The 25,080-nt window shown below is 50.9% G+C and overlaps 3 protein-coding genes and 1 long non-coding RNA gene across 16 annotated transcripts in view; 2 read left to right on the top strand and 2 right to left on the bottom strand.

Moving 5' to 3' along the window:
- PRRC2C (proline rich coiled-coil 2C) overlaps positions 1–7,614 on the top strand; it is a 70,385-nt gene extending 62,771 nt beyond the window's left edge. For 12 of the 13 annotated variants that reach the window (XM_039556138.1, XM_039556142.1, XM_039556147.1 and 9 more), the window contains 3 exons: positions 956–1,059; positions 2,294–2,420; positions 5,779–7,614. In XM_039556138.1, coding sequence (XP_039412072.1) covers positions 956–1,059; positions 2,294–2,420; positions 5,779–6,042 — 495 coding nt within the window. In that variant the 3' untranslated portion in view covers positions 6,043–7,614. The other variant, XM_039556148.1, reaches the window with a different exon arrangement.
- A 2,419-nt stretch (positions 7,615–10,033) lies between these two features.
- MYOC (myocilin) lies at positions 10,034–13,442 on the bottom strand. The gene is made up of 3 exons (XM_039556149.1): positions 12,777–13,442; positions 12,159–12,278; positions 10,034–12,052 (listed from the first exon to the last, which is right to left on the bottom strand). Exons 1-3 carry the CDS (start codon positions 13,276–13,278, stop codon positions 11,268–11,270), a joined length of 1,407 nt encoding a protein of 468 aa, XP_039412083.1. The 5' UTR covers positions 13,279–13,442; the 3' UTR covers positions 10,034–11,267.
- Positions 13,443–13,609: 167 nt separating this feature from the next.
- Positions 13,610–24,707, top strand: VAMP4 (vesicle associated membrane protein 4). Its single transcript, XM_039555923.1, has 7 exons — positions 13,610–13,882; positions 15,116–15,162; positions 15,466–15,516; positions 21,998–22,098; positions 22,623–22,702; positions 22,886–22,937; positions 23,966–24,707. Exons 1-7 carry the CDS (start codon positions 13,817–13,819, stop codon positions 23,992–23,994), a joined length of 426 nt encoding a protein of 141 aa, XP_039411857.1. The 5' UTR covers positions 13,610–13,816; the 3' UTR covers positions 23,995–24,707.
- Positions 15,466–17,920, bottom strand: LOC104695450. The gene is made up of 2 exons (XR_002047694.3): positions 17,117–17,920; positions 15,466–16,866 (listed from the first exon to the last, which is right to left on the bottom strand). It is a non-coding gene; the product is annotated as an uncharacterized LOC104695450 (long non-coding RNA).
- Positions 24,708–25,080: the final 373 nt, after the last annotated feature.

Raw genomic sequence — 25,080 nt, 5'->3', positions numbered from 1 at the left:
CACCCCCAGATTGTGTATGGTGATCTTAGCACCATGCAGTTTTCCAGCTTCATGGGATCTGGCCAAATCTTTTCAGCTTTGTAGTTGTTACGAGCCCACTTTGCAAGCAGCAGCATGTTTCTTGCTGCAGTTGTCAGTGGAAAATGATCACTCATTTCAACAAAAAATGAGGGAAGAGCTGCAGTGGGATGGTGGCCTTAGATGACTTTCCTGCCCTGCTCTAAGATTCCCATCGTGTTGCTGCTAAAGAAAGTCAACTGAAAACAGCCTCTCATTTTTAACTGATTTATTGTTGCTGTTATGCTTCATGGCCATGTGTGGAAATACACTGTTCCAAAAACTAATTTATTCTGTTGAGTGTATCTGCAAAACAGCATTCAAGAGTCATTGCTCCAGTTAGTCTGGAGGTTGTTTTGCATGAATGACAGCTTCATTTTTGCTGTGCTTTAGGCTTGTTTATTTTTATAGATCTGGACTATTTTATGGTATTCTTCTTCTCAGCATTTTTCAGGATACGGAGATATTTCTGAATATATGAATATTCAGAATATCATCTGGATATATGAATATATTCATAAAATGTATGAAAATACGTCTAAATATTTTCATGTGGTACCTGAGATGGGAGTCTTGGATAAGGAGATCTCAACTCCAAAATGTATCTTTTTTCTTTTTTTTAGGGCCAAATAGATGAAATGACTCTCAAACCCCCTGTCATTATGCAGGAGGACCAAGTTAGAAACCCAATACCATTGCTGCAAGTGCCAGATAGGGCAGGAAAATTGTACACAGAGGTGCTTGTGGTGCTGGGCCTGTCCTAATTATAAGAGGCTGTTCTGCAGTCAGGCTTTCATCTCCACTTAAGTGACCTCTTTTCATTGAGGTAAGCTATCAGCTGCTTAGCAAACGTAATTTTTTTAATTAGAATTAACATGTCAATTGCTGTGTTTTTCAGATATCAGAAATGGACCTGAAGGCCTTTGGAGGTGGCATTGACGTTAAACCTGGAACACCACCAGTTACTGGCAGAAGTACTACCCCAACCTCCAGTCCTTTCCGGTAAACCTCCCTTAAGTTCAAAATTCCTTAAAACCAGGGCTAGAAAATGTACCTAGTCATGCATGAGCAGCCTATTCTGGAAGGTATGAGGTGAGAGGCCACTGATACAAGATACAGTGCTTAATCTGAGCTTATGAGCAGCATTGCAGTAGGTCATCACATCTGCTGTTGTTAAACAGAAGTAAATAGCTCTGAAATAAAATGTGAAAAATATTGTTTTGGGTAAATAATACTAAACAAGTCATGTGAAATGACCTGGGGTTGTACCAATAAAGCACAGAAGTGGCAGGGAAGATGTACTTTGGGATAAAACTCTTAAGACAGTTTATCTGAATTGTGTAGAAACGCAAGTAGAAACACTTAAAGGCTTAAACAGCAGTTGTGGCAACAGTTCTGTTAGAGGAGTGTGTGTTGTTGCAAGGTCTGTAAGCTGCTCCCAGGTGAAATTAGTAAACAAAACTGACTCTTTGAAGCTTAGAAAATACTGGTGTGCGGAGCTTAGCTGGTATCCCTGCCATTGGTGCCCCTCTGCTCATTTTGCCTGGAGTGTATCAGCCACACCCTCTGCACAAGAGCTCTCTGCAAGTCCAGCTTCGTTTCCTAAAGAAGGCTGTTCACTCTTTTCTCTTTGAGGGCTGTTTGCTGCCCTTCCCCCAGATAATCAGTCAAGCTTCATGTAATTAGTGGTGATTCAACACGTTGGAAGTTTTAATGGAGGGTCATGTTCTTAGCCATATAAAACAGGGGGAGAGCATTTTCTGTGAATTCTTGAAAACCGTTCAAGTGCATTTTGAAACATCTGACAACAGGTTAGAGTAGAAGCAGCTGCATGTTCACTGCCTGTTGTGACAAGCTCTGAACCTTCCATGACAGAGTAAAGAGTGACTGTAAAGGAGCAGGACTGAACATAAGATAGCAGGGATGGGAAGTGGAACACACATCTAACATCAGTGTTTCTGTCATGAGTACTTGGGGAAGGGCTCTTTGATACAGACATACCCTGGAATCTCTTCATAGCCTAAATATTTCTGATAATGCTTTCTCTTTGAATTCTGAAGTTCTGAGGTTTTTTTATAGATAGAAGAAGCTTCTATATAAAAAAAGTTTCACAGCAGCTTTTCCAGGAGATTTATTCTTCCCCCTTCCAATGCTGAATTTCTAGTTAAGTTGTAAAAGGGCAGAAACATCCTCTGAATGAAAGCAGTTTGATTTTAACTGGAGTTCTTTCCTCTAGGGCCAGTTCTACAAGTCCTAACAATCAATCCAATAAAATGAACAGCATTGTCTACCAGAAGCAGTTCCAGTCAGCAGCTGCAGCTGTGAGAATGACACAGCCCTTTCCTGCACAATTTGCACCACAGGTAGGTGATTGGTGGCTTGCTACAAACAGATTTGTTCCTCTGTATGACCTGGTGGCTCTGACTCAACTGTGTTTCCTCAGGCTTTATCATGGGGAGATACAAAATGGAATCCTTAAAATCAAATGGCGTAAGAAACCCAATTTCAAGATCAAAGCAAAAAATTACCTCTCTGATCTTACTTGCAAGTAGTGCTGATTTTGTGGTGTTTAATTTTGAGTTCTGTGCACGCTGAGGGATTTAATACGAGTTGTGAATGATGTAGAACAGACAGCATTCTGGCTTCCCCAGGCAGCTGTAATGCACCTTGTCCTGCAAAACCAGGTCATTTGCTTGGGGAACAGGAGAAGCTTTGTGTCTCACAAGGGTCCCAGTGCATATTTTACATATGTAAAGACAAAGCAGATTTGCAGCTCTGAAGTATCAAAGGAGCAGTTCAGGTTGGAAAGAATCTGTGAGGTCACACAGTCCATACAAGGCAGGGCCAATGGCAGAGTGTTTGATTTGCTTTGGCATTCCAGGGAGCACAGCTTACAAGGGTCGTGCATCTCTGTTGCAGGTGACTGGAGCCAGGCTGCTAGGGAAATGTAGCCTCTCTAAAGGTGTAGGATATTTCTGTCTTCCTTTTAGCATTTGGAGTGTTTGACTGCAGGACTTGAGATTTGATGTCTGAATTGTCACTGGCAGAAACTGCCTCACCTTCCTGGGGCTGCCTTTCACCAGTGACTGCTCCACTGCCTTGTGAGGGTCTTCTCCCTGGTTCCAAGCTGGGTTGAAGTTGTTAGTGCTGCTTTCAGGCACAGTAGCACTGCAGGGCTGGTTTGCTCTTGCAGTTCAAGCCTATTTTCTTGACATTCATTTCATAGCAGAGTGGCAACTTTTTCCCCTTTAAGATAATGCCAACGTGCAATCGAGTTGGCAGTTTTCTAATTGAGAAATGTCTCTTTTTGTTGTTTTTCCCCCACTTAGATCCTCTCTCAGCCTAACCTGCTCCCTCCATTGGTAAGAGCCCCATTTACTAACACCTTCCCAGCGCCTGTTCAGAGGCTGCCAGTAGTTCTGCATAGTCAGATGCCGTCTCAGATGACCACAGGCCTTATGAGCCACCCTCAGTTACCACGTGTGGCCAGAGGTCCTTGTGGATCAGTACCTGGAGCCAGAGGCACTCAGGCCCAGGCTGCGCTGAAGGCTGAACGAGACATGAAGGTCAGTATGTGAACAGCAGTGCTGTTAGCAGCAGTTCAGTCTGACAGCTCCTAGGGCAGGGATGTGTCTGCAAGTCATGGCTTTGTAAAGGGCCTCTGGACCCCAAGCTAGTAGCCAGGCCCTTAACAGCCGAACACAGACCTTCTCTAAGCCCTGATGTTTTTTAATAAGAATTTTAGACTAAAATATTTGTAGGGAGCTTCCTGTCTCAAGTGGTCTTGTGGTCAGCAGCTGTGGAGCTGCCACTGCTGTCCAAGGCAAACTCAGGTGTCAGGAGCCTGGTTATTTTTGAATGAGCACTGAAGCTGCACACCTACCTGTTAGCTGTCATTTCATCCTCAGCTCCTCCTGTTCCAGCTAGCCTCACTCCTTGGTGACTCTGGAGAGTCATTTCCCAGTGGTTTGAAGTGCCTGTGGTGAATTCTCAGTGGTAGAATGCAGTACATGGTGCACTCCGCAGAAGAGAGGGCTGCATTTCAGTAGCAGGTGATGACAGTCACCTAACTTGTTACAGCACTTTGGGACCCTTCAGTTTGAGGCACTCCTTCTTCCAAGGCAGGACTGCAGTGTGGGACATCTCTGTGGGACACCTTTGGACACTGAGCCCGTTTGCTGCAGAAAAGAAGTTGTTTGAATAGATGGTACTTAGGAGTTCCTTCATCTGCTGCCATTCCTGTAACCCATGCACTGAGGTGTCAGAGCAAGAGAGTGTGTTGTTCTGGTTATGCATGGCTGTGGGAGAACTGATTGCCCCATAAATTCTAGATGGTTGGTCCATTTTCTACCACCAGTTTATGCAGCCTGTAGATTTACCAGGTGATGCTTAATACATTGTCCTGAATGTGCACTGTGGATTGAATGTAGCCAGTCAGAGCAAATACTAACATGCAGTTCTGGTGTCCTTAATCTCCTGCAAACACTGCTGAGAGGAATGAGAGTTACTCTGTCATGCTTGGTTATTGGTGATCAAGTCATCCAGCCTTAAACTCGGGGGATGGCTGAAATTTGGGCAAAAGGTTTCAGTAAAATCAGGCTGTTGCTGCAGTCCTGAACACCAGAGTTCACAGGTTTGTTTTCTGTTCTGTTGCTGCTTGAGTTACTTGGAGCAACTACGCAGTGTGAGAGCCAAGGCCTCTTGTTCCAGACTTTTGCTGTTTTGTCCTCTGTTGTTTTTTGTGTGTGTGTCCCAGCCCCGTTTTTTGTAAAAAAGCAGAAAATACTCAGAGAGGTACATGGAGGCTTAGTGCCTGTATGTGGGGTTCCTTGTGTTAAGATAGTCCTTTTTATGGTAAAATAAAAAGGTGTTTGACTGCACTGGGCTTTATTGTTCAGCTTCCAAAAGATCAAACTCTTAATGGAGTCTCTGCAGTCTGGGCAGGAAAGCCAAGTGCTTGCTCTGAAGTGTCTGATCTGCACAGTATGAAAACTGGAACTGGAACATGTTACAGAGGCTGAATTCCACAGGTGCAAGTCAGGGTTACTGGTAGGATTCAGAGGAGGGAAGGAAGGGGAAGGCAGACAGTAGTTTGTGCTGCCTGGGATAAGAGCCTGCTTGGAGCAGGAAGCAGATCAGCCTGCAGTTCACACACAACACAATATTGACCCTGGTTCAGTTACATCCCAGCTGCAGACTCCACAGTCTGTGTCAAGAGCCATGGGGGGGAAACGGGGTGCTCAGATTGTGCTGCTGAGAGAGGCTGTGTGCTCTGGAGGGACAGCACACAAGCAGGAGTGGCCCTCGGGGCCCACAGCAGTGTCATGCAGGCAGACCTGCCTCTGCTGGTGTCTGACCTGTGCTCAGGAGGAGGCTACAGTTTGAGCCTGCTGTCAGCAGTGCTCATACTGATAACTGCATAACTGCAGTATTAGTGACGTAAAAAGATGTTAGGTAATACTTCAAACTGTTGTCCCTGATTCTCATTTTCGGGGAAGGATTAGGAAGAGCAAGGGAAGCCTAGGCATGGTGTTAAGCTGCTGCTGAGGATCCGAGCACCCAGACGTGGTGACATCAGGGAAGCAGCAGGACGGACATTGCCCTTCTAGGAAAGTCTGGCCACTGCGGTCAGTCCTTCCCCTTTCATATGGGAAATACTTGTGAAGTCACTCAAATTCCTATGCCTTCTCTTCAGTAAATTTATTTTTTCCCTCTCTTAAGGCAAAGCAAAGAGCAGAGGTCCTTCAGTCCACCCAGAGGTTCTTTTCCGAGCAACAGCAGCAGCAGAACAAACCCATAGGAGGCAAAGCCCCGAAAGTGGAGGAGAACGGGAGCAAACCCACTGAGGCAATTGCTGACTCTTCAGGAGTCTGCCAGGACAAAGCCGAGGAAAAGCCCACCCCTGCACCTGCTGCCACACCAAAACCTGTTAGAACTGGACCAATCAAACCTCAGGCAATCAAAACCGAGGAAACAAAATCTTAGAGGCTGTGTTCCCATGGAGGGAGGGGAGGGGGTGGGCGAGGTGTCAGCAGCGTCAGTTGGTAGCCTGAAGGATGAAGAGCAGCCTGCTCTCCCTGCCGGGCTCTGAGCAGCCCCAAGGGGCACAGAAGCAGCAGCAGTTGTGGTGCCAGCTGCTGTGTGTCCAGCTGTGAGCCCCTGGGCTCTCAGGGCTCGCATCTGCTCTAACAGCAGGAAGGCTGCTTTTGGGGTGTGCACGAACCACATGTGTGCACCTGGTTTGGCTCGCACCTGCCCACTTCCCAAAGCCTCAACGCGGAGAAGTAGCAACAGCAGAGAAGAAGGTGGGGAGGCATTTCCTAGCTGACACGGTGACTTCTCTTATTTTCTTCAGGCTCTGATCTTCAGCTGCTATTTTATCTTTTTACAAGCCCATGAGTATGAGAACAGGCAGATCTGAAGATGGTGCTGGGCCAAGTAATGTGTGTTAAGTTCTTAGTGACTTAAGAAGCTTCTATCTTGTATAAACAGAGGGCTCTATGTATTTGCCACGCAAGGTTTAACCTAACACAGAGTAATGCTGGCAGTGTTGGATTTCCTTCTGAAGGCAGTGCTTTGCTGGCTGCTGCTGCTTGGATGACAATTTACTGCATTTAGATCACCATATGAAAAAGCTACTTGGCCACCTGTGCCCTCTCCACCCGCTGCCCCCTCAGTGGCTCTCACCCCTGGAGTTGAAGGTTCGTTGCATCAATAGTCAGATTTGTTCCGTTCACCCCTGTCCAGCTGTCTTTATATGATGCGAGTGGTCCCTAAACGGTTTCTAGTTTCTGTCTGTAACACAGCAACGAGCACTTAAACTGTGCCACAAGAATAAAAGAAACCTTATCAGATGAACTAGAGTTTTATCTCAAAGGTGCATTCTTTATATCAGAGCTGCGTTGCACCACCTCCTTGCCCACAGTGTGCTGGAAAGTAGAATCAAATCAAATAAATGCCTTTTTAATTGTATCCTCTAGTATTCTAGCTGTAGGACAGTACTGTATGATACTTCTGTGAATGTAAGATATCCTGTACCTGCTTATGATATGTAGTAGTGACTGTGCTATACTGGAGCTGTTTTTAATAATGTTATTCTAGAGGTTTTTTTCCAGACAATGATTGAAAGCTAATAAAAAGCACCAGGTACCACATCAGTAGCAGAATTTGCTGTTTTTTTCTGGGATTTTTTTTTTTTTTACATTTTTGGAAGGAAGAGTTGAAAGTCTAATGTGTATAATTTTGTTCAAATGACTGCAGAAGCTGGAAAGGCTGTTGCTGCTATTGATGCCTAGTGAATCGCTATTGGTTATCTTTTTATATAAATATATATATAATTTGAATTTTTGGAAACTAGCTGTGATGTCAACTTTGGAAAAAAGTATCCCACATGTAGTGTGAGTTGGCATTGTACAGAAATTAACAGCCATATTGGTCTAGAAATGTTAAACTTAATTTTTTTTCCATTTGTACAGGGGTAACGCACTGTATGAAATATGTACGGTCTTATTTACATGGGTTTGATTACAGAAACTAATAAAGTATTCTCTAAATAAAGCCCCCGGCTGCTCTCGTGATTGGTGCCGTGCTGCAGGAGGCGAGCGGAGCGCCCGGCGCCGCGTTTCCAAGAAAAGGCTCCCAACGCAAAGTGCTCCCAGAAGCTCCATTGTGTGTATCCTGGCACTTCCACAGCCCTTCTCCAGCAAAGGGCTTGCAGGACGTGGCTGCCACCCCTCGCCCTGGAAGGAGCCAGGGGGTGTTTGCCAGGAGTTCCAGCTCCAGCTGTTGGAGCTGGCAGTTGTTCCCAACTGGAGCCAGGGTGACACCGGTTGTCCCATCAGCTGATGAGTGACAACACCCGGGCAGCACCAAGTTCAGGGAGCCCTGGCCTGAGCCTTCCCTGCCCCCCTCCCTGGGGCCCTGACCTGGGCTGTGGGATTTGGGACAGGCAGTACATGATCAGCTGGCCACCAGAGGGAACTTGCTTCCCACAAACACCAGGAACCTTTGGTGTCTTGGTCTCTTGAGAAGTAATTGCTGCCTGCTCTGCACCTCTGAGGAAAGGGAGGATCCAGCCAAGAGTGTTGGGGTTGGCTCTGCAAGCACCACCAGGAGCTGGACAGGTTGACCTTTGGTCAGAGGTGTTGCTGACAACCCCATGGTGGGTTGCAAAATGGCAGCTTGGGGCCACCAGAGAGGCTGGAGTCCTTTCCTGCCCAGGCTGGTTTTGTTCAGGGTAAAACTGCAGCAATGTGGAGTAAATAAAAGGTGCTGGAATCCACTAATGTAGCTGTGGGCAGAAGGAACCTCTCAGCAGGTAACACTGTGGGTAAATCACCTTTTTCACAAGGATTTGTGAGCACAGCTGCAGTAAATGCTTGGAAAGGAGGGTGGACATGGATGGACTGAGTGAATGGAGATGCTGCTTCCATCTATAAATGTGCTATAAAAGTAACTGAGTTGTGATGTTTTCCCTGCTTTGAGGTTGCCTTTGGCCTGTTTTGTCTTAAAAGGACACTCCAAAAATGGGAACTCATTCACCAGACTGTTCTATTTTTAAGGAAATGCTGCTGAAAGGATGAATGTTAAACTCTGTAGTAATAAAGCTATTGGGAAGTCAGAGGAATTTCCCACAGTTGGCTGTGGGAACGTACTAGGCTTTGGACTATTTTGTGCTCAGAGCAGAACAAGGGGAGTTATTTCTTCAGAAGTTTAATTAAAAGTAAATGCTTGGGCATTCTGTGCTTCCAAATAACCCAGGTTTGATGTGTGCCTTAACAAAACCTCAAACCACCCCAACTGCCTTTGAGGCCAAATGGAGCTTTCAGTCATTGACCCCAGTTCGCTGAATATTTTTATGACATTTAATCAGGTAACTTGCTCCTGGCTATTTACACTGGAGTAGCTCTTGCTTTTTTAATTTGAGTGGGATTTGGTGTGTAATCTCTTTTCTGGTCATCAGAAATAATTGTGCTGAACCTCCCAGACATTAGGGAACAATTTTGTTTGGGGAATTCAATTTCTTTTTCCTTAATAATGTTGAGGCTGTGAAAAGGTTGTAACTTTTCTCAAGGGCAAGAGCCAGAAGGGGGTTAAATGGGACTGGGGCCAGATCCAGCAACCCCCTGGGCTCAGGCTGGCTTCTTGCTGGGCTGTGGGCAGGGAAGGCTTGTTTTCCCAAAGCCTGTTAAGTAAAAGTGTGTATTCAGCGCTGTTCAGATCCAGCCCAGCTTTCTGGAAATCCTGTGTACACTGGCTTGTCTTCCTTTATTTTCTTAGTCAATTAAGAGATGGACTTGCCGGCCTGAGAAGGCCCCAGCGTGGGGAGGGGCGGGAGCTGTCTGCCCTCGGTGTCTGGGCTGGCCAAGGTGCTGCTGCTCCCCGGGGCTCTGCACAAACCCTGCCTTTCATCCTGGGGCTTGGCTCACACCCCCAGGGAGCTGCGGGGTAAAGGGGGGCTCCAGCCTCACCTCCCATCCTGTTTTGGGACAGAAATACCTTTCTCCCATCCTTGGTAGCAGCTTTGCTGTGCATTGCTGGCTCTGGCTGCTGCCTGCTTCATTCTCCCCAGCCCTGATGGGCACCTGACAGCCCCTGGGTGACCCCCGCTGCTTCCCTCACCCAGATCCTGCCCTGGCCCCAGGGCTCCCCAGCTCTGTGTCTGACAGTGACAGGGGTGACGTGTTCTTGATCCACCTGAGCTGAGCAGTGGGGGCTGGCAGAGCCCTGCTGCAGATCCTGGGGCTGCTGGGACATCACTGGCCAGAGGGATGCTTTCACTGGCCCTGGCTCAGGTGAGAATCCCAGCCTGGTTCTGGGCCTGTCTGGAAACAGGAATGGGTCTTTCAGCCTTCTCCCTCCACATGCTGGGGTCCCACCTGCTGCCTGCCCTGCAGCTCACCAAACACCCCAGTCTTACACATACCATCTCACTTTTCACAACCATCACGTATTTTTCCAAAATAAAGTGTGGAGATGATGAATAAGCCAAATGCTTCATTATGATATGCAAATATACAGTGCTACACTTAAGACAACAGTGTTAGTGCCAGGAGGACAGCAGTGGGGTGAAGCATCTTACTGAAAATCCCTGTAGCTGTAGGTGATCATCACAAGTGTGCCACTGTGTTCTCTGTCCTTTTCCACTGCTCCAATACATGGTGTATTTCTGTCAGAAGCTGCCTTTCAAATGTGGCATTTTCCTGCTCAAGGCTTTACAGCTCCCCCCACCAGCAGCTTCAGCCTGTAGGTGCATCAAGAGGGGCACCAGCCCACCACACTCCTTGGAAAACAGGCTTGGAAAGACGAAGGTGCAAGGCAGCAGCAGTGCTGGGCAATGTTTATTGGGCCAGGACCGTACACAACCCCTGGGGAATGTGGTTGCTGCTGACCTGAATGCCAGAGATAGGGAAAGAAGCCTCCTACTCCAAGCTTCCTACAATAAATAGATAAAACAGCATGTTTTGGACTGGTGGGGGGAGAGCTGCTGGCCTGGAACGGCCTGTAAAGCTGAAGCACATGGCTGGGAAGGGCTGGGTACTGAGAGGTCACCCAGCTGCAGGATGCTCTGCCAGCACTCCTCACCCCTGTTCTCCTGGCTGCTTTATTTTTTCCCCAATAAAACAAGGCTTGTGCAATGAGTGTCTGTATTCCCTGCTGCTTTTGAGCCTACTTGATGATTTTTGGAGGTGGCTGAGCTCCAGGATGCCCCTGGGCACTGGGAGTGTGGGATCTCTGCAAGGGAGCTCTGCAGAGCCTGGAAACAACAAACCCCGACCCCACAGAGGGGATCACTGCTCACAACTAGGGAAAAACGTTTATTTTAAGGCAGGGCCCTTCTGGACAGCGCTTCTACTCTTCTCTGCCCAACCTCCACCATGCCTGAGTCCTCCCTGCTCCAAATTCGGGGTGGCCAGGCTGGGTGCTCGCAGAGGGTGCTGGAGCAGCTCAGGCCTGGGTACTGCTGTGACCCATCCGAAACCCGCCGAGGCTGACGAGAGGCATTTCCCTGGCTCTGCCAGGCTCTGGAGCAGCGCTTCATCTCTCTCTGCTGCACTTGAGCACAAAGGGGTGTGGCTGGGCAGCGTGTGGCCCCCAGCATCACCCGAGGTGGCGCTCCTGGCCGTGCCGGGGGAAATGGGGCGGGAAGCAGGGTGCCAAGGCACGCATAAGGGTCCCGGGGGCCGAGCCGGCGCATTGCCAGCCTCGGCTCAAGCCCGGGAGAGGCGGACGGGGTAGGTGACCATGTTGAAGCTGTCCCAGGCAAAGAGCTGCCGCTCGGCAGGGTTGTAGTCCAGCATGCTGAGGTAGCGGAAGCGGTTCTCGAAGGGGATGCTGAGGGCCCGGCTGGTGCCGGTGGCAGTGTCGTAGGCAAAGTTGATGGTGGCGTTGGGCGCCGAGTAGCTGCTGACGGTGTAGAGGGTGCCGCAGATGAGGAAGGAGTTGGCCACCCCCCGCTTGCGAATGTTGGTGTCCCAGGTCCGACGAATCTCCAGCGTCTCGGGATCCAGCTTGGAGAGGACGATGGCTCCCCGCGCCTTCTCGGTGCTGTAGATGACCCAGAGTCCCGTCTCATCCACCGCCAGGTCGATGTCGGTGTAGCCCCCCCAGGAGTAGGGGTACTGCCCGTGGTAGCCGGCGCCGGGGATCTCCCTTTCGGCCGTGATGGTCTCTCCCCGCAGATCGTAGCGGGCCACGGAGCGGGAATGGCGGAGCTGGAAGAAGAGCCCGCCGCGGTAGATGACGGCCCCCGTGCTTTCCAGGGGCCGCGGCAGGATGTGCACCTTGGCGGGGTAGCCCCGGGCCAGCTGCTCGGCCTCCTCGTACTGGAAGAGCTGGCGCACCTCGGTGCCCACGGTGTCCACACGCCAGGTGTTGTCCCGCGTGAAGGGGGGCACGGGCTCGGGGTCCTTCATCCACACGCCGTACTTGCCCGCGATGGAGTCGGCCCGGCCAAAGACCACGGGCTCTCCCACCCACACCAGCTGGCCGCAGCCTGCTCGGGGACAGGACGGGAGAGAGAGTGGTCACCGCCAGCCCCTCGGGAGGGCCAGCGGCACTTGTGAGCAGCGGGACGTGGGGCCGCCCCGGTGTGCCCGTACCTGAGTCCTCCTTCCCCGGGCGGCCGAGCGCCGTCTCCTCCAGCAGCCGGGACACGGGAACCTCCGTCCTCTCCGACTGCAGCTCCTGGTAGGCGAGGGGCTGCGGCTCCCAGCGCGGCGCTGCAGCGAGGTGAGGCACAGCGTGAGCGAGGGCTGAGCCAGCCCCCCTCACTGCCCTGCCTGCTCCTGCCGCCTTCGGGGGGCTCCGTGCCGGGCCGCTGCCCCCCAAAATGCCGATGCCTTGGTCAGGAGCCCGGTACCCCCTCCCACTGTAGCAGGGCACATCTGTGACCTGCTGAGAGGGACCCTGCTCCGCTGACGCTCTTGTCCCCCAGGTGTTTAATTCCCTTTGGGGGAAACTCTTCATACCCCAGATTTGCACGGTACCCTACATCCCCCCTCTGCTGCGGGGCAGGCAATGGGATAGCGACTCAGGTATGGGGCAATGGGCTGCGACCCCCCAGCAAGGTTGAGCCCACCAGGGTCCCCAAGAGTGAGGGGCAGCAGTGGGTGCAGAGTATGGGGGCCGCACCGGGACTTGGCTAGAGCGGAGGAGCCAGCGGCACTATCGGGGAGCCGGTGGCGAGGACGCACAGGGGTCCCGGCCCCGGCACTTACCCTTGGCGGGGGCGCGCAGCGTGTCCCGGCCGGGCCCCTCTCTGCCGGGGGGGCAGCGGGCGGCCCGCAGCCGGGTGATCTCCTGGGCGCTGCTCTCCAGCCGCCTGCCCAGCTCCTCTTTCTCCCGCTCCAGCCGCCCCTTCTCCTCCTCCAGCCGGGACTTGGCCCGCAGCAGCTCGCCGTACGCAGCCTCCAGGCGGGCGGTCAAGGCGACTTGCTGGGGGTCCCGTGCCCCCCCCGGCTCGGCTCCCCGAGGCCCCGAGCCCCCCATTCCTCGCTCCCGGCTTTCCAGCCGACTCAGACGGGCGGCGAGGGCGGCCAGCTCGGCGCGCAGCTCGGGCACGCCGCCGGCAGCCTCGGGGCAGGCGGCCTCGACGGGACTGGCGACCGTGAAGGAGTAGGTGCAGTGCCCGGAGCTGTCATGGGCGCGGTGGAGGAAGGCGGTGTCCGCCCGGCCGCCCAGGGCCACGGACCCCCAGAGCAGCAGCCAGACCCCCAGCATGGCCCCGGCGCCGCCCCTCTGAGCGCGCCGGGCACCGGCGCCCGCATTTATAGGGGAAGAGGGTCGGGGCGGCGGGGGGCGGGCGAGCCGGAACCTTCCAGATGCCTGCGGGGGCACCGGCACTGCCCTGCTGCCTCCCCGGGGCCGCTGGCCGGGCTGGGCGGGCGGGGCCGTGTGCCAGGGGTGACGCCGGGGGCCGGGGCGGGCGAACTCGGGGCCGAACCCCGCGGGGGCTGCTCGGGGCCGCGACCGGAGCCGAACCCGCCGGCCCCGCCCCCGCCCCGCCGGCCCCGCCCCGTTCGTGTCTCCGCCCTCTGCCTGCCCCACCATCGGTAGCTCGGCGCTCGGTGCGGCGGGCGGAGCGCCGAGCGGTCGCTGTGACGGCGGACTCTCCGCGGTACCGGCCATTTCCCGCCGGCCCGGCCCTGCCCGGTGAGCGCGGGGGCTGCGGGGTCCTGTCCTGGGCCTGCCGGACGCTTCCTGCTCTCCCCTCTAGGCTCCTCCCCCCGGGCACGGAGCCCCGCGGCACGGACCGGCCATGCCTCCCAAATTCAAGCGACACCTGAACGACGACGAGGTGACGGGCTCGGTGAAGAGCGAGCGGGTGAGTGCCTCTCCTCCGGGGCGCAGCGGGCAGACCGTAGGGTGGCCGGGTCGATGCCCACCATAGGGGTCCCTTGGCCGGGTCTCCTTGTGCTGCCGCAGCCTTCAGCCACGGGGCCCAGGAGCCCGGAGCGCTGTGACAGCGACATTCAGTCAGTGAGGGGCTGTCCGAGCGCCAGCCCTGACCCGTGTGTGTCAAACCAGCCTCGTTACGGCTGTTTTGGGAACCTGTTGCGGCTCCCTTAGTCTGCATCCATGGCCATGAGATCCCGGTGTGCCTCAGTCTCCTGCACTCCCGCAGAGCCTGGCAGGGACACGTCCTGGCTCTCCTGCCCACGTTGGCTGAAGGACTTGAATGAAGTCACCCTGTGCTTTACAGCTGATTTTTTCTCCTGTCACCACGGTCCCCCCACACTTTAGGTGTTGAATACAGGTCACAGCAGTTGCCTGATTTGGACAAAGTGGATTTAACCTGCTGGGGTCAGGGTGTGCTCAGAAATGCTGCTGCAGCTCACGACAGCTGTCAGCGAGATGAGGAGCCCGTACTGCCAAGGCAGTTTGCCCCTCTTTTGAGGGAAGCAGTGGCTGGAACTATTGCATGATCTGGCAGGTTTGCTTGAGTTGATTGAGCAAATGTGACAGGATGGAAATGTAGGTGAGCTTCAACATCAGAGCATCAGGCTTGCAGGTGGGAGCCCAGATCTACACACAGGAAAGCAGCAACTGTTGGTACCCCAAGGACCATCTGCTGAGTCCCAAACCTTTAGTGTGCCACGTCCCCCTCTTGATTGTTTTTGACCCTAAGCAGAAATGTTTTCATCTGAAACATTCAGGCTTCAGTGGGGTTGCTTTTAAAAATCAGTTTTTGGATCATCTCATGGAGTGTAGTGGATCAGCAAAGGGGAGCCCCAGGGAGCCCTTTGGGATGAAACAGAGGAGCTGCCAGACCACTCTGCCCTCCCGCCCAGGTGGTCATCCCTCTTACACCTGCTGCTATCACATGGTGGAGAAACCACGTCCTCCAAATCCAGAGTGGATCTGATTTCCAGGGTGGATGGGACAGCCCAAGGTGGCTGTGGGTGATGCTGATGGTTTTGGGTGCAGGGCTGGGATTGTCCCTTGAGCAGAGAGGGCCTTCCTGCAGTCAGAGGATGCTGACTGCATCCTAAGAGCTGGCAATGTGTGCGTGAAATGGTGGTTGCTTATTGATGTGATGGTTTTTCTGTGTTTGCAGAGGAACCTGTTGGAGGAAGACTCGGATGAAGAGGAAGACTTTTTCTTGTGAGTTGGAATGCGGTGTCATACCCGCCTGCAGCTCTGAGACCGGGGACTTGAGAATGAAAACCTTTGATTCCCTTTGGGATGATTTTCCAGAGCCTTGGCCTTGAGTGTGAATTAACAGGTGTGACCTTTTGTAAGAGTGAGATGTCCCACATATCCTAAGACATGGGAGGGACTGATGGGAGGTATGAAAACAATCCTCCATGCACAAGGCGTTGGTTCTCTCCTGTGTATCTCTTGGGTCTGGTTTAAAAACATGATTTCATTGTACCTTCTGTCCTGATTGCTCTTTTCTGCCTGCAGGAGGGGGCCTTCTGGACCCAGATTTGGACCCAGGAATGACAAGATCAGGGAGTAAGTTGTTGTTTGTTAGTCTCACAGAGATAATAATTTATTCTGGCACTGTGAGCTCCTGCTGCTGTCTTATCAGAGTATTTCTGTGTAGCTCATCATATGAACATTCCTTGTGCCTGTGTTCTTCTGACTGACATGTCCTACCCCACGTGTCCCCAGCTAAAGGAAATCTCAGCTTTGATGCAGCCTATCAAGAAATTGTGTCTTGACAGAGGCAAAGGGATAGGATTACATCACCATAGCTTATTGGAGTTTCTGAAGCCCTTGCTGTGTTCTGGTGGTGACCTATTCCGTGCTTTTGTGAGGCTCTTCCTCTAGAGCATTAACCCTGGATTTTAACCTTTCCTAGCACCATTTTTTATTGTTTTGAGGCTTTTTAACCTCATCCTGTAACATGCTCCTTAAAGTTTCAAGAAAGTAAGTTGTCAGGAACACACCAGGACCATGGATTTTGGGCAGCAGCTGGTCCTCTGGCTTCCTCCAGATAAAAACTTGATATAGGTGACCTGAAGATGAGCAGTGACTCAGTGGGGTCAAAGCAGCTGGAAAACAGGAAACCATTACAGCTGGAGGAGGAGTAGCGCAAGAAGGAAGGAGTGAACACCCTGGATCCTTCTCCCATCGAGTCATTTCCTGGATGATGCTTGTTCAGGGCTCCAGTTTTGCCTGTCCTTTCCTGTGAGGGATGTGGTGGTGGTACTTAATCAAAAGTGTGGGGATACTCACAGACCCCTGGTCTGTGTTGCCTGGTTTCCTTTCCTGATCTCTGTGGAGCCAGGACAGAGATCTGTGTGAGGACTGATGCCTGGGCATTATCCAGACTGGGTCTTGTTTGCAGCCTGAGTGTGGCTCTTGGTTAGGGATTTTTTTCCATGCCAGGAAGAAGCCAGCACAGGTCTGGGATGACTCATTGCCACCATCAGCATTAGGCTGTGCTTGCCACATTATCTCGAGGAGTGAAGGGCACTTGAGTTGCACAAGAGGCAGAGGGCAGGTGATTTCACCCTGAGTTTTCAGGGCATCTCTGTTCCCTCCAGAGTGTGAGGATGCTGTTGGTAGAGATGAACTGCTCCTTGGAATAAGCCAGTGTGGATAGAGCCTTCCTTCTAGGGCATGGCCAGGCTGATCTGGAGTGAATGAGAAAGCTGAGAATTGGGTTTATGAGTGGGGTCTCACCTCCATGAAAAGGTGGAGACAGGGTAGTGTCTGTCCCTTCATCTTCCTCTGCTGGACAGCATCTACAGTGTCTTCTGTGTTCCCTGTTGGTGGGAGAAAACAGGAGCTCTTCTCTTCCCTCTGTCTTGGCCTGGCAGAAGGTACCAGTGGCTTAGGTAGAGGATGACACTGCATCTTTGAAAAGGAAGAAAAGTGAAACAAGCATTTAGCCAGGAGCTGGTGGGTCCATAGGTGTGATGTGACTAATGCCCCACACACATGAGGCTTGCCCATTGCCAGAGATTGCCTGGGTATAGTAGATGTGGCATGGAATATGTCCCTTAGGGTACCAAGTGGCTACATCTATGTAGTATCTAGAGCATCTATTACAAAACAGAATTTATTTTCTGCTCTCATCAGTGTTGATTGTTTAATAAGCACTTACACCATGCAGTCATCACTCCTTGTCATGGAGATCATTACGAAGTTTCTGATCAGTTCAGCCCTTGTGCTGGAGGGATCAATGCCTGCTCTCACAGTGAGTCAGTTTTCTCTGTATCAACAAAGAAAGGGTTGGGTTGCTGCTGAAAAACTGTAAGAAAAAGACATTTTAAGGCGGAATTTGAGCATTTGGAGAGCCAAGGCATAGCTGGGCAAAGCTAGAGAGGCCATGGCAGTAGGGGCTGGAGGAACGAGGTGTGAAGACAGGTGTAAAAGGAAACTGGCTGGAGGATTGGGTAGAGGAAAAAATGATGGGATTATGGGAGCAAGGCTGTGGAACATGTTAAATGTGAGGGGCAAGATTGGAAAGTTTTCCTAGTTGTCCTTGGCAGGAAAGGGGGATGGATTGGGTCAGGGTGGAGTTTGGCAGCAGAGACCCTCAAGGCCAGCTTAGCCGTGGGGAACACTGCAAACCTTGTTGGGGAAAGAGGTGAGTTACAGTCAGCAACAGTGACAGGAGGAAGTGTCAGTCCCCTTCAAGCTGTGCTTTGTCCTGATGTGTCTGGAAGCTGCTTGGTTGGGGTAGACTCTCCTCTGGTAGTTGAGAGGCTACATGGGGTCCCTTTGGCTCCCTTTGAGACCTCCCATTCCCAGGGTGGGCTGGAGCTGAAAGGCAGCTCTTAAAGGGCTTTTATCCTTTTCCCCAAAGGTACAAAGGTAAGAGATCTCCTTTCTCTGCCTTTGCTTCGAGGCTTTGGAAGAAGTGCTGAATGTGTGCACGAGAGCCTTTTCAAGGGAAGGTGGGATGTTCACCTTCCACCTGGATTTCTTTTATTTGGAAAAAGAGCTGCTCATCACAGACCATCTTTTCAAAAATTCTGCTAAAATCAGCCCCTTTTCTGTGCTGCTTGACTCACTTTAGTGCTGATGTTCGTGCTTTCAGGGAACTGTGCCATTGGCTTCATGTTCATGCTGCTGCTGAGGCTCAGCACAGTACTGGGGTTCCCTGGGAGCCTCTTGGTCGCTGTGAATCCCCCATTGTGCTGCTTAGGGTGGTCAGCATTCCCAGCCCCTGGGACTTGGCCCTGGTGGCTCTGTCTGGCTGCAGGCCCTGAGCAGGGGGAAGGTCTGGGGAATGGTTTGAACGTTTGAGGCAAGAGCTGACTGCAGCTTCCCAGGGCTCATTGCAGGTGGCTGGTTGTGCAGTGAACCCCAACCAGAGTCCAGGCTTCCATATGAGGGTGATACCAAGACCATGTTGACAGGCATGATTGTTGGATATAATCCTTTCAATGACTGAAAGGCTTCAGGGAGGCATAGACTGCTGTTTTCCTCACAGCTGTGACTAAGCAGCAACTTAAATCCAGGGATTTGCAGCATGGTTCAGCGCTGTTACCCTGTTGTTGAGAACAGCAGGGCTCTCTGCAGAGAGCTGTGCCTTGGGGAGTGCTGTGCAGCGCTGGCCTCCTGCCTCTGTACCCTCCATCTGCCTTGGCTCTCCTTCCTGTTCCCTCTTCCCTGGGTGACTGCCACAACGAGGGGTGTTTGGGTGTAATTTGCACCATAATACACACTATTCACATCACTGGGGTGGAAAACTGGAGTGTGTCATGCTGGCTATAAACACCTGGCTTTGGAGACAAGCAGTAGCGTTGGGCAGCTCATCCCATGGTGTGTGCATGCCTGTTTACAGTGTCGGGAGAATGTAGCACCCTGACCAGCCCAAGCAGGTTTTCAGTACCTAACCCAGTGTGGCCAAAATGGAAAGGCTTATTCCTCCCACTCTGGAACAGCAAAGCACAAGAAAAGAGAAGTCTAAAGCAAGCTGAGTGCCATTGGATCTCATTGCTTTGATGGTGTACACTTGCTGTTCTTGTTAAAAGCATCAGACTTGCAGTAATTAGGAAGAAAGAAGGTCATAGGAGACATATTTCATGCTTTTGCCTTGCTCCCTTTCCTGGCAGGTATTTATTCCGCTTTATTTCTCTTGGAAATCTGGCAGGAGTAAAGCTCATGAAGTGTATGTGTCAAAAGCCCGTAGCTCCACAACAGGAAATACACTTCATATTAGAGGACTCATTCCCTCTTGCCAAATAAAACAAGAAAATATTTTCTTCTTGATGTGAATTGAGTTTCCTACTTCAAGCATGCCAAACTAATGGCAATTTTTGAATTTGTTCTGAAGCTGGTGGGCTAATACATAGGCTGGGCATTTTTCAGCCCCCTCCTGGAGAGGCACCAGTGCAGCAATGAAGAGTGGGAGAGAGCAGAAAGCAAGGGCTGGCTTAAGGTCTGGTTAAGACGCTCTGTGGAGGTCTGAATTTCCCTGGCTTGGCCTCTTCCTTCCTGTTTTTTGGTTTGTTGTTTTGTTGGGTTTTTTTCCCAGGGTTCTCTTTTACATCAGATGCCAAATGGTACTGATTGTGTTACCCAAATGCATCTGTGTTCCATGGGAGTCAACACCTCAACATCTGTGGGAGTTTATAAGCCTTGGTTTCTTTGTGCCTCCGTTCTCCATCTGTGAAATGTTTTGTTCTCTTGGGGACAGCTGACAGCTTGCCCAGGGTTTGGGCAGGTAGCAAGGGCCCTCAGCATTTTGTCAGCAGCTCAAGTGAGAAGAGACAGGAGGCTGAGAAGCAGCTTGGGCAGTAAGGGTCTGTGCTCCATAGGTCTCCCCCAAATGCTGTTATCCACCACAGCAGCTTGGAGTTACCAGCCCATTTTGCCTCCAACACTTTGGGTGTCCCAGGACTGGAGCAGCACCCCTCAAGGCTCTGACCTGCACTGGCAGGGATACAGGTAGTGTTGCATTGCTCTGCAAGTTCCTAGATGCACTGTAACCTTGCACGCTCCCACTTGTTAGTTGTACCAGGATAACTTGATTACAAATCTGTTGTGGGAGGAAATCTCTCTATTTTCAACACAGAAAATTATTTTAGAAACATTTACATACTGCAAATTTAGACTTCTGCGTGTAAAGCTGATGTTTATGGGCTCAGAGGTTTGGCCAGCTTGGCTCATCTGGGGTAGCAGATGTTTGTGCTTTTCCTCTTGCCCCAAGCTGTAGCTGCACTGCTGGCATCTCCAAGCTGGGACTTGCTGTGCCGATGTAAGGAAACCCCCTTGCAGAACATGCCTGCTTCTCACCCACTGCCCCAGGGATGGGCCATGGGGCTGTGTGTCCTGCGTGGGGTGGACACTTTCCTGGGCAGCATCTGTCTGCATCCTCAGTGACACCTTCTGAGCTTTCCCAACAGCAGCAGCTCTACCACTCGCCTCATACTTTGTAAAACAAACAGTGGATCAGAACAGCTCCTGGGCATGGGACAGGTTCCTTCTGAGAGGTCTTTGGGGATTGTCTGTGCCCTTCCCCTCCACATTCATCCTGGCAGATGGCTTCCATCAGCGTGGAAGGCGGGAGCTGCCACCACATGGTGTAGGTGGGTTCAGAGAGATGCTGCTCCCACAGACTCTGCGATGCAGCAGAGAAGGCAGGTTCCTTTCTTATGATGTCCTAAATAAAGCAAATTTTTACATGTGCTGCTGGAGTCCAGCATGTGCCAGATCACAGCTGTTGACTCAGAAGCTGGTTTCAGAGGAGTTGCCTGGCTCTTCCAGCTCTGGAAGACACAGTGCCGTGGTGCTACAGAGCTTGACCTGAAAGGCTAAGACGAGAAACCCCTTCATATTTAGAGATGTGGAACTCTTCCTAGAGCTTTCTGGGGAGCAAAATGCCTTTTTAATGACTATTCTCACCTGTATTTGGAACAGTAAGTAAATGTGAGCAAGTGATGTGACCACTATTGCTGGTTGCAGCTGCTCCTCATCAGGACAGGTTTCTGCTGGGTAAGAGGCATGTAGCTGACAGGAAAAATAGATCAGTGTGAACCTATGTCTCTAATTAATTAATTAATTAGAGGCATGGTGGTTGGGACAGAGCCCTATTTCTGGTTCTGCAGTGCCCCATTGACTGGCCTTGAGTCTGTCTTGGCCCCAGTTTCATGGGCCGTGGGGGAGGATACACTGTTTCTCTTTGGAGCTATTTCTGTTTTGTTGCCTCCAAGATCCTGCTGTTGCCATTGACTTTCTGGGAACAGTATGTCTCAAACAATGTATTGCTATCCCCTGGGCCTCAAGAAAATTCTTACTTCTATCTCCAGGAAAATAAACATGTATTAGCTCCAAAATACAAACCAGAATGGAGCAGTACTTTTCCACCAGGAAAATTTTTCTCTCTTGCCAGTGTAGGTTTTTTTCTGGAGTGAATAAATGCATTTTTAATAACCCTACGGGTGTGATTTAGGCTACTGTTCACTGAAGACTACCCACAGAGTTGCGTAACCTACGAGAAGATGAATTATATCTTGTTTTAGTTCAACTCAGTCCTTTCTTTGCTATCCTCTTTATGCCCCTGGCAGAGTGGGTTTAATTTAGCAACTCAGTTCCTGGAGGAGGGAACTGATTTAATTTCACCCCAAGTTACTGAGCAAAGGTGTGGTGTGGGATTCTCTGAAATGCAGAAAGATAAGGTATGGGTTTTATAGTTCTTTTTTCCCCCTTTGTGAGCTCTTCTGTAGCAGAGGTGCCCACCAACAGCAATTAGTGCTTTTTCATACTGCATTTGTGTGTTAAAGGTGTTAGAGAGCGTGTCCCACTTCTGCTGACTTCCCAGTGGTCTCTCTGAGCCCCTTGAGTTCCTGTGCTCTTGCTGGCATTGCTGGAGATCCACCCATGCAATGCCATGCCTCCGGCTTTCTCTGCATCCCCATCAACCTCTTTCCACTGTTGTGCCCTTTCATTTTTGTGGATGAGCTCTCAGATCCCACCAGGCTGGGCAGCTCTGGTGCTCAATTCTGCCTCTCATGCTGCCTTTGCTCTGCCCCAGTGTCCAGAACCAGGTGGATGAAGTCATCGATGTTATGCAGGAGAACATCACCAAGGTGATCGAAAGAGGCGAGCGGCTGGATGATCTGCAGGATAAATCAGGTGTGATGTGAAACACAGCTCTGCTGGCCCAGTCCCCTCAGCTCTTCCTGGCTGCTGGGCCAGGTTAACCTGGTTCAGTTCAGAAGGCACCTAATGACAGACAGGGCTTACATTTCTGTCCTTCCTGGGAGTAGTGTTGCTCAGCCTTGGGCTGCAGATATGACTTTCTACTGACTCTCTCTCCACCTTTACCTGCTGCTCTGTGCAGAGGCATTAGTTTGGAGGTGTCTTTTCTGGGATCTAGCTGTTTCTTCAAGCAAAGGTAGATGGGTCTGTCTTCTGGCACTGTCCACTGGCTTGCAGAGCAAGTTCCTGTCTTCAGAGGGCAGCCAGTACAAAGGGACCACAGTGGGACTTGTCTGTGTGCTCTGGTAAAAGGTGTCACATTGACTCTGCTGTGGCTTTGATGAATCATGCTGTGGTTGGGTCTTTCATTGGATAAAACTCAGTGGAGTTAGAACAAGTGAGTGGGTGCTCTGACAGTGTGTGCACCACTGAATTGACTCTTTTCTTTCCATTAATAGACAGTTTATCAGACAATGCAGCAGCTTTTAGCAAAAGAGCCAAGCATCTCCGAAGACAGATGTGGTGGCGAGACTGTAAGGTGAGCAAGAAGGGGAACAGGCAGAGCTGCGTTTGTGGAAGGGTGGTTACCCACCTGCCCTGGGAGGAGATGGAGAAGCTCCACTTCCTAGCTGAAAAGATGCTGGGAGGCAAAGGCCTCCTTTCAGGTCAAAGCAATTACCCCTGGCAGCCTGTGTAACGTGCCTGTGTGCTCCTCTTGCAGATGAAGGCGATCATAGCGATGGTGGTGGTCATTCTCCTGCTTGTGATCATCGGTGAGTAGCTCCACATCACCCCAGCCATGTCTGGCATGGACGTATTTATGGCACTCCATGCTGTGAGTGACACCGTGGTGCTGTTCTCCCTGGGGGAGAGCACCTGAGCCACTCCATGGGCTCCACTCTGCCTTAAGTCATCATAAGGGGTGCCTGTAGAGCATTCTGTGCTCCTTTTCTGCAAGGCTTAAAGGTGCATGCACAGGAGCAGGCTCAAACCAAGTCCTGTGGACTGTGACCAAAGAAAGCCAGCAGTGCCCTGCCAACCCTGTATTGACCCAGGGTTGGCACTGACTGATCCCAAGGCTGGTGGGAGTAAATGCAAAAGTTTCAGGCTAGAGCAATGTCTTCCAAAAGCATTTCTACATGTATCAGCCACGTTGCAATGAGCCTGCTGTCTACAAATACTCTTCCCCAAAGTTGATGGGCTGCTTCATTTCCATCAAGTAGCTGTTGTGGCTTTGCAATTGGTCCCTTCCCATGCCCTCTGCATTTCCTGGAGCTCCCCAGAGCAGAGATGTCACTGCTTTTCCTACCAAACAGCTCATAATGACCAGAGCATGTTTCTTCCAGGCAGAAATAATTGATCCCTCTGCCTGCAGAATGACATGCTCCAGGGATCCAGGCAGCCCAGCATGGTAGGGCAGCTCTTCTGTGTCACTGGGTCTGGAGGGCTTTCCTCCCACTGAAGTGTCCAGGGGCAGTTCTGTAACTGTTCTTGTTCATTCAGCAAAGCCCTTGTAGCCTGTTGTCCTTCTACCACACAGCCTGCAGTGGGAGAGGCAGAGCTGGCAGCAGAGTTTAGAGAGAGAGATTGATGGAAAATCTCATCTGGTTTAGTTTTGGGGAGCTGGAAGGAGATTAAGGTAGCAGGATATGTTGTCTAGCACGTGTGCAGACAGCAGATTGCTTTAGCTTGAGGCTGGGAACACGCTTGCAGCTGCAGGGTGTTTGTCACTACAGAAATGGGGGGGACTCCCTGGCAGGGATGGGTGTGTGGTGAGAGCTTCTTTCTTTGTGTTTTCCAGTCCCCATAGTCCTGAAATACCATTCCTGATGGGGCAGCTGGAGGCTTCGGTGGAGCTGCCTCTGGGATAACCAAACTGCTGTGTAATTTAAGTGATATATCTGTATATAGCTTTGAAGTTGTTTTTTCTCCTGGGAGCAGGAGGTGGTGGCAAGCAGCCAGTTCTAACAGAGCGTTTTAAGAACTACCAAACAGCCCTTTTCCAGTTGAGTACCTGTTCCTGCTGTCAGACATATTTTTTAATAACACAAGATTCAGATCCCGAACTGCCTGTTTTGTGGAATTCTGGGTCTCTGGTTTGGAGCTGGCTACTTGCCCCTACAGTCTATATGTATATATGGTTGAGTTGTAATATTAATAATAATATGGTCTGAGCAGCTCTCTACTGCCTGCTGTGGAAAGCAGGGGGGACTCTGTCCTTGAATCAGAGAAAAGGAGGGGATAAATGTCTGAAGGAAAACATACCAATATATTATAGGGAACTGATTATTTTGAGGACAACTGCAAGGGTGTTGTTTTTCTCTTGTTCAAAAAAAAAAAAAAGAGAAAAGAGAAAAATTAAATTAGGTTTTTACAATCCAGAAGACTTTCTGGTCCTGCCATGGGAATGCACAAGCTCAGTGTTTTCAGTATTGCTGCTTACAGCTGTGACTAAAGACATTCCAGTAAACCTATTTTTGACTGTACATGTGGAGTTTCTGCACGTCTTCATAAAGTTTTCAGGACATTCAGGGTTCTCCAAGGCTGGGAGTCCCCGTTTCTGTGTTTTCTTAACCAAAAGTAAGAAGTGTGTATAAAACCCAGTAAGTAGGATGATTATATAAAGACACAGCAGGAGAACAATTCTCCTGAGACCCGTCCACAGTGAACAAGCCCACTTCATATTTAGAGCCCTTCACCATGATGTGGTGATTGTGGTCCTGAATGCCAGCCAATTTTGCTACGTTGTGATGCAGTGGGGTGGGGATTATTCCCAGACACGGTTGCTGGGGTGCTCAGGGAACTGTAGGGACCCCTGTGCTGGGATGAACGGGAACTGAGCTCCTCTGTCCATCAGTGGGACTGCGGTGTTTTGGCTGTTTCCAGCCTTGCTCTCAAGTGCTGGTGGCATTTCTG

The sequence above is a fragment of the Corvus cornix genome, chromosome 8 (assembly GCF_000738735.6).
Source record: "Corvus cornix cornix isolate S_Up_H32 chromosome 8, ASM73873v5, whole genome shotgun sequence".
Classification (NCBI taxonomy): domain Eukaryota; kingdom Metazoa; phylum Chordata; class Aves; order Passeriformes; family Corvidae; genus Corvus; species Corvus cornix.
The sequence above is the reverse complement of the archived record's forward strand: the minus strand, read 5'-3'. Positions and strand labels throughout refer to the sequence as shown.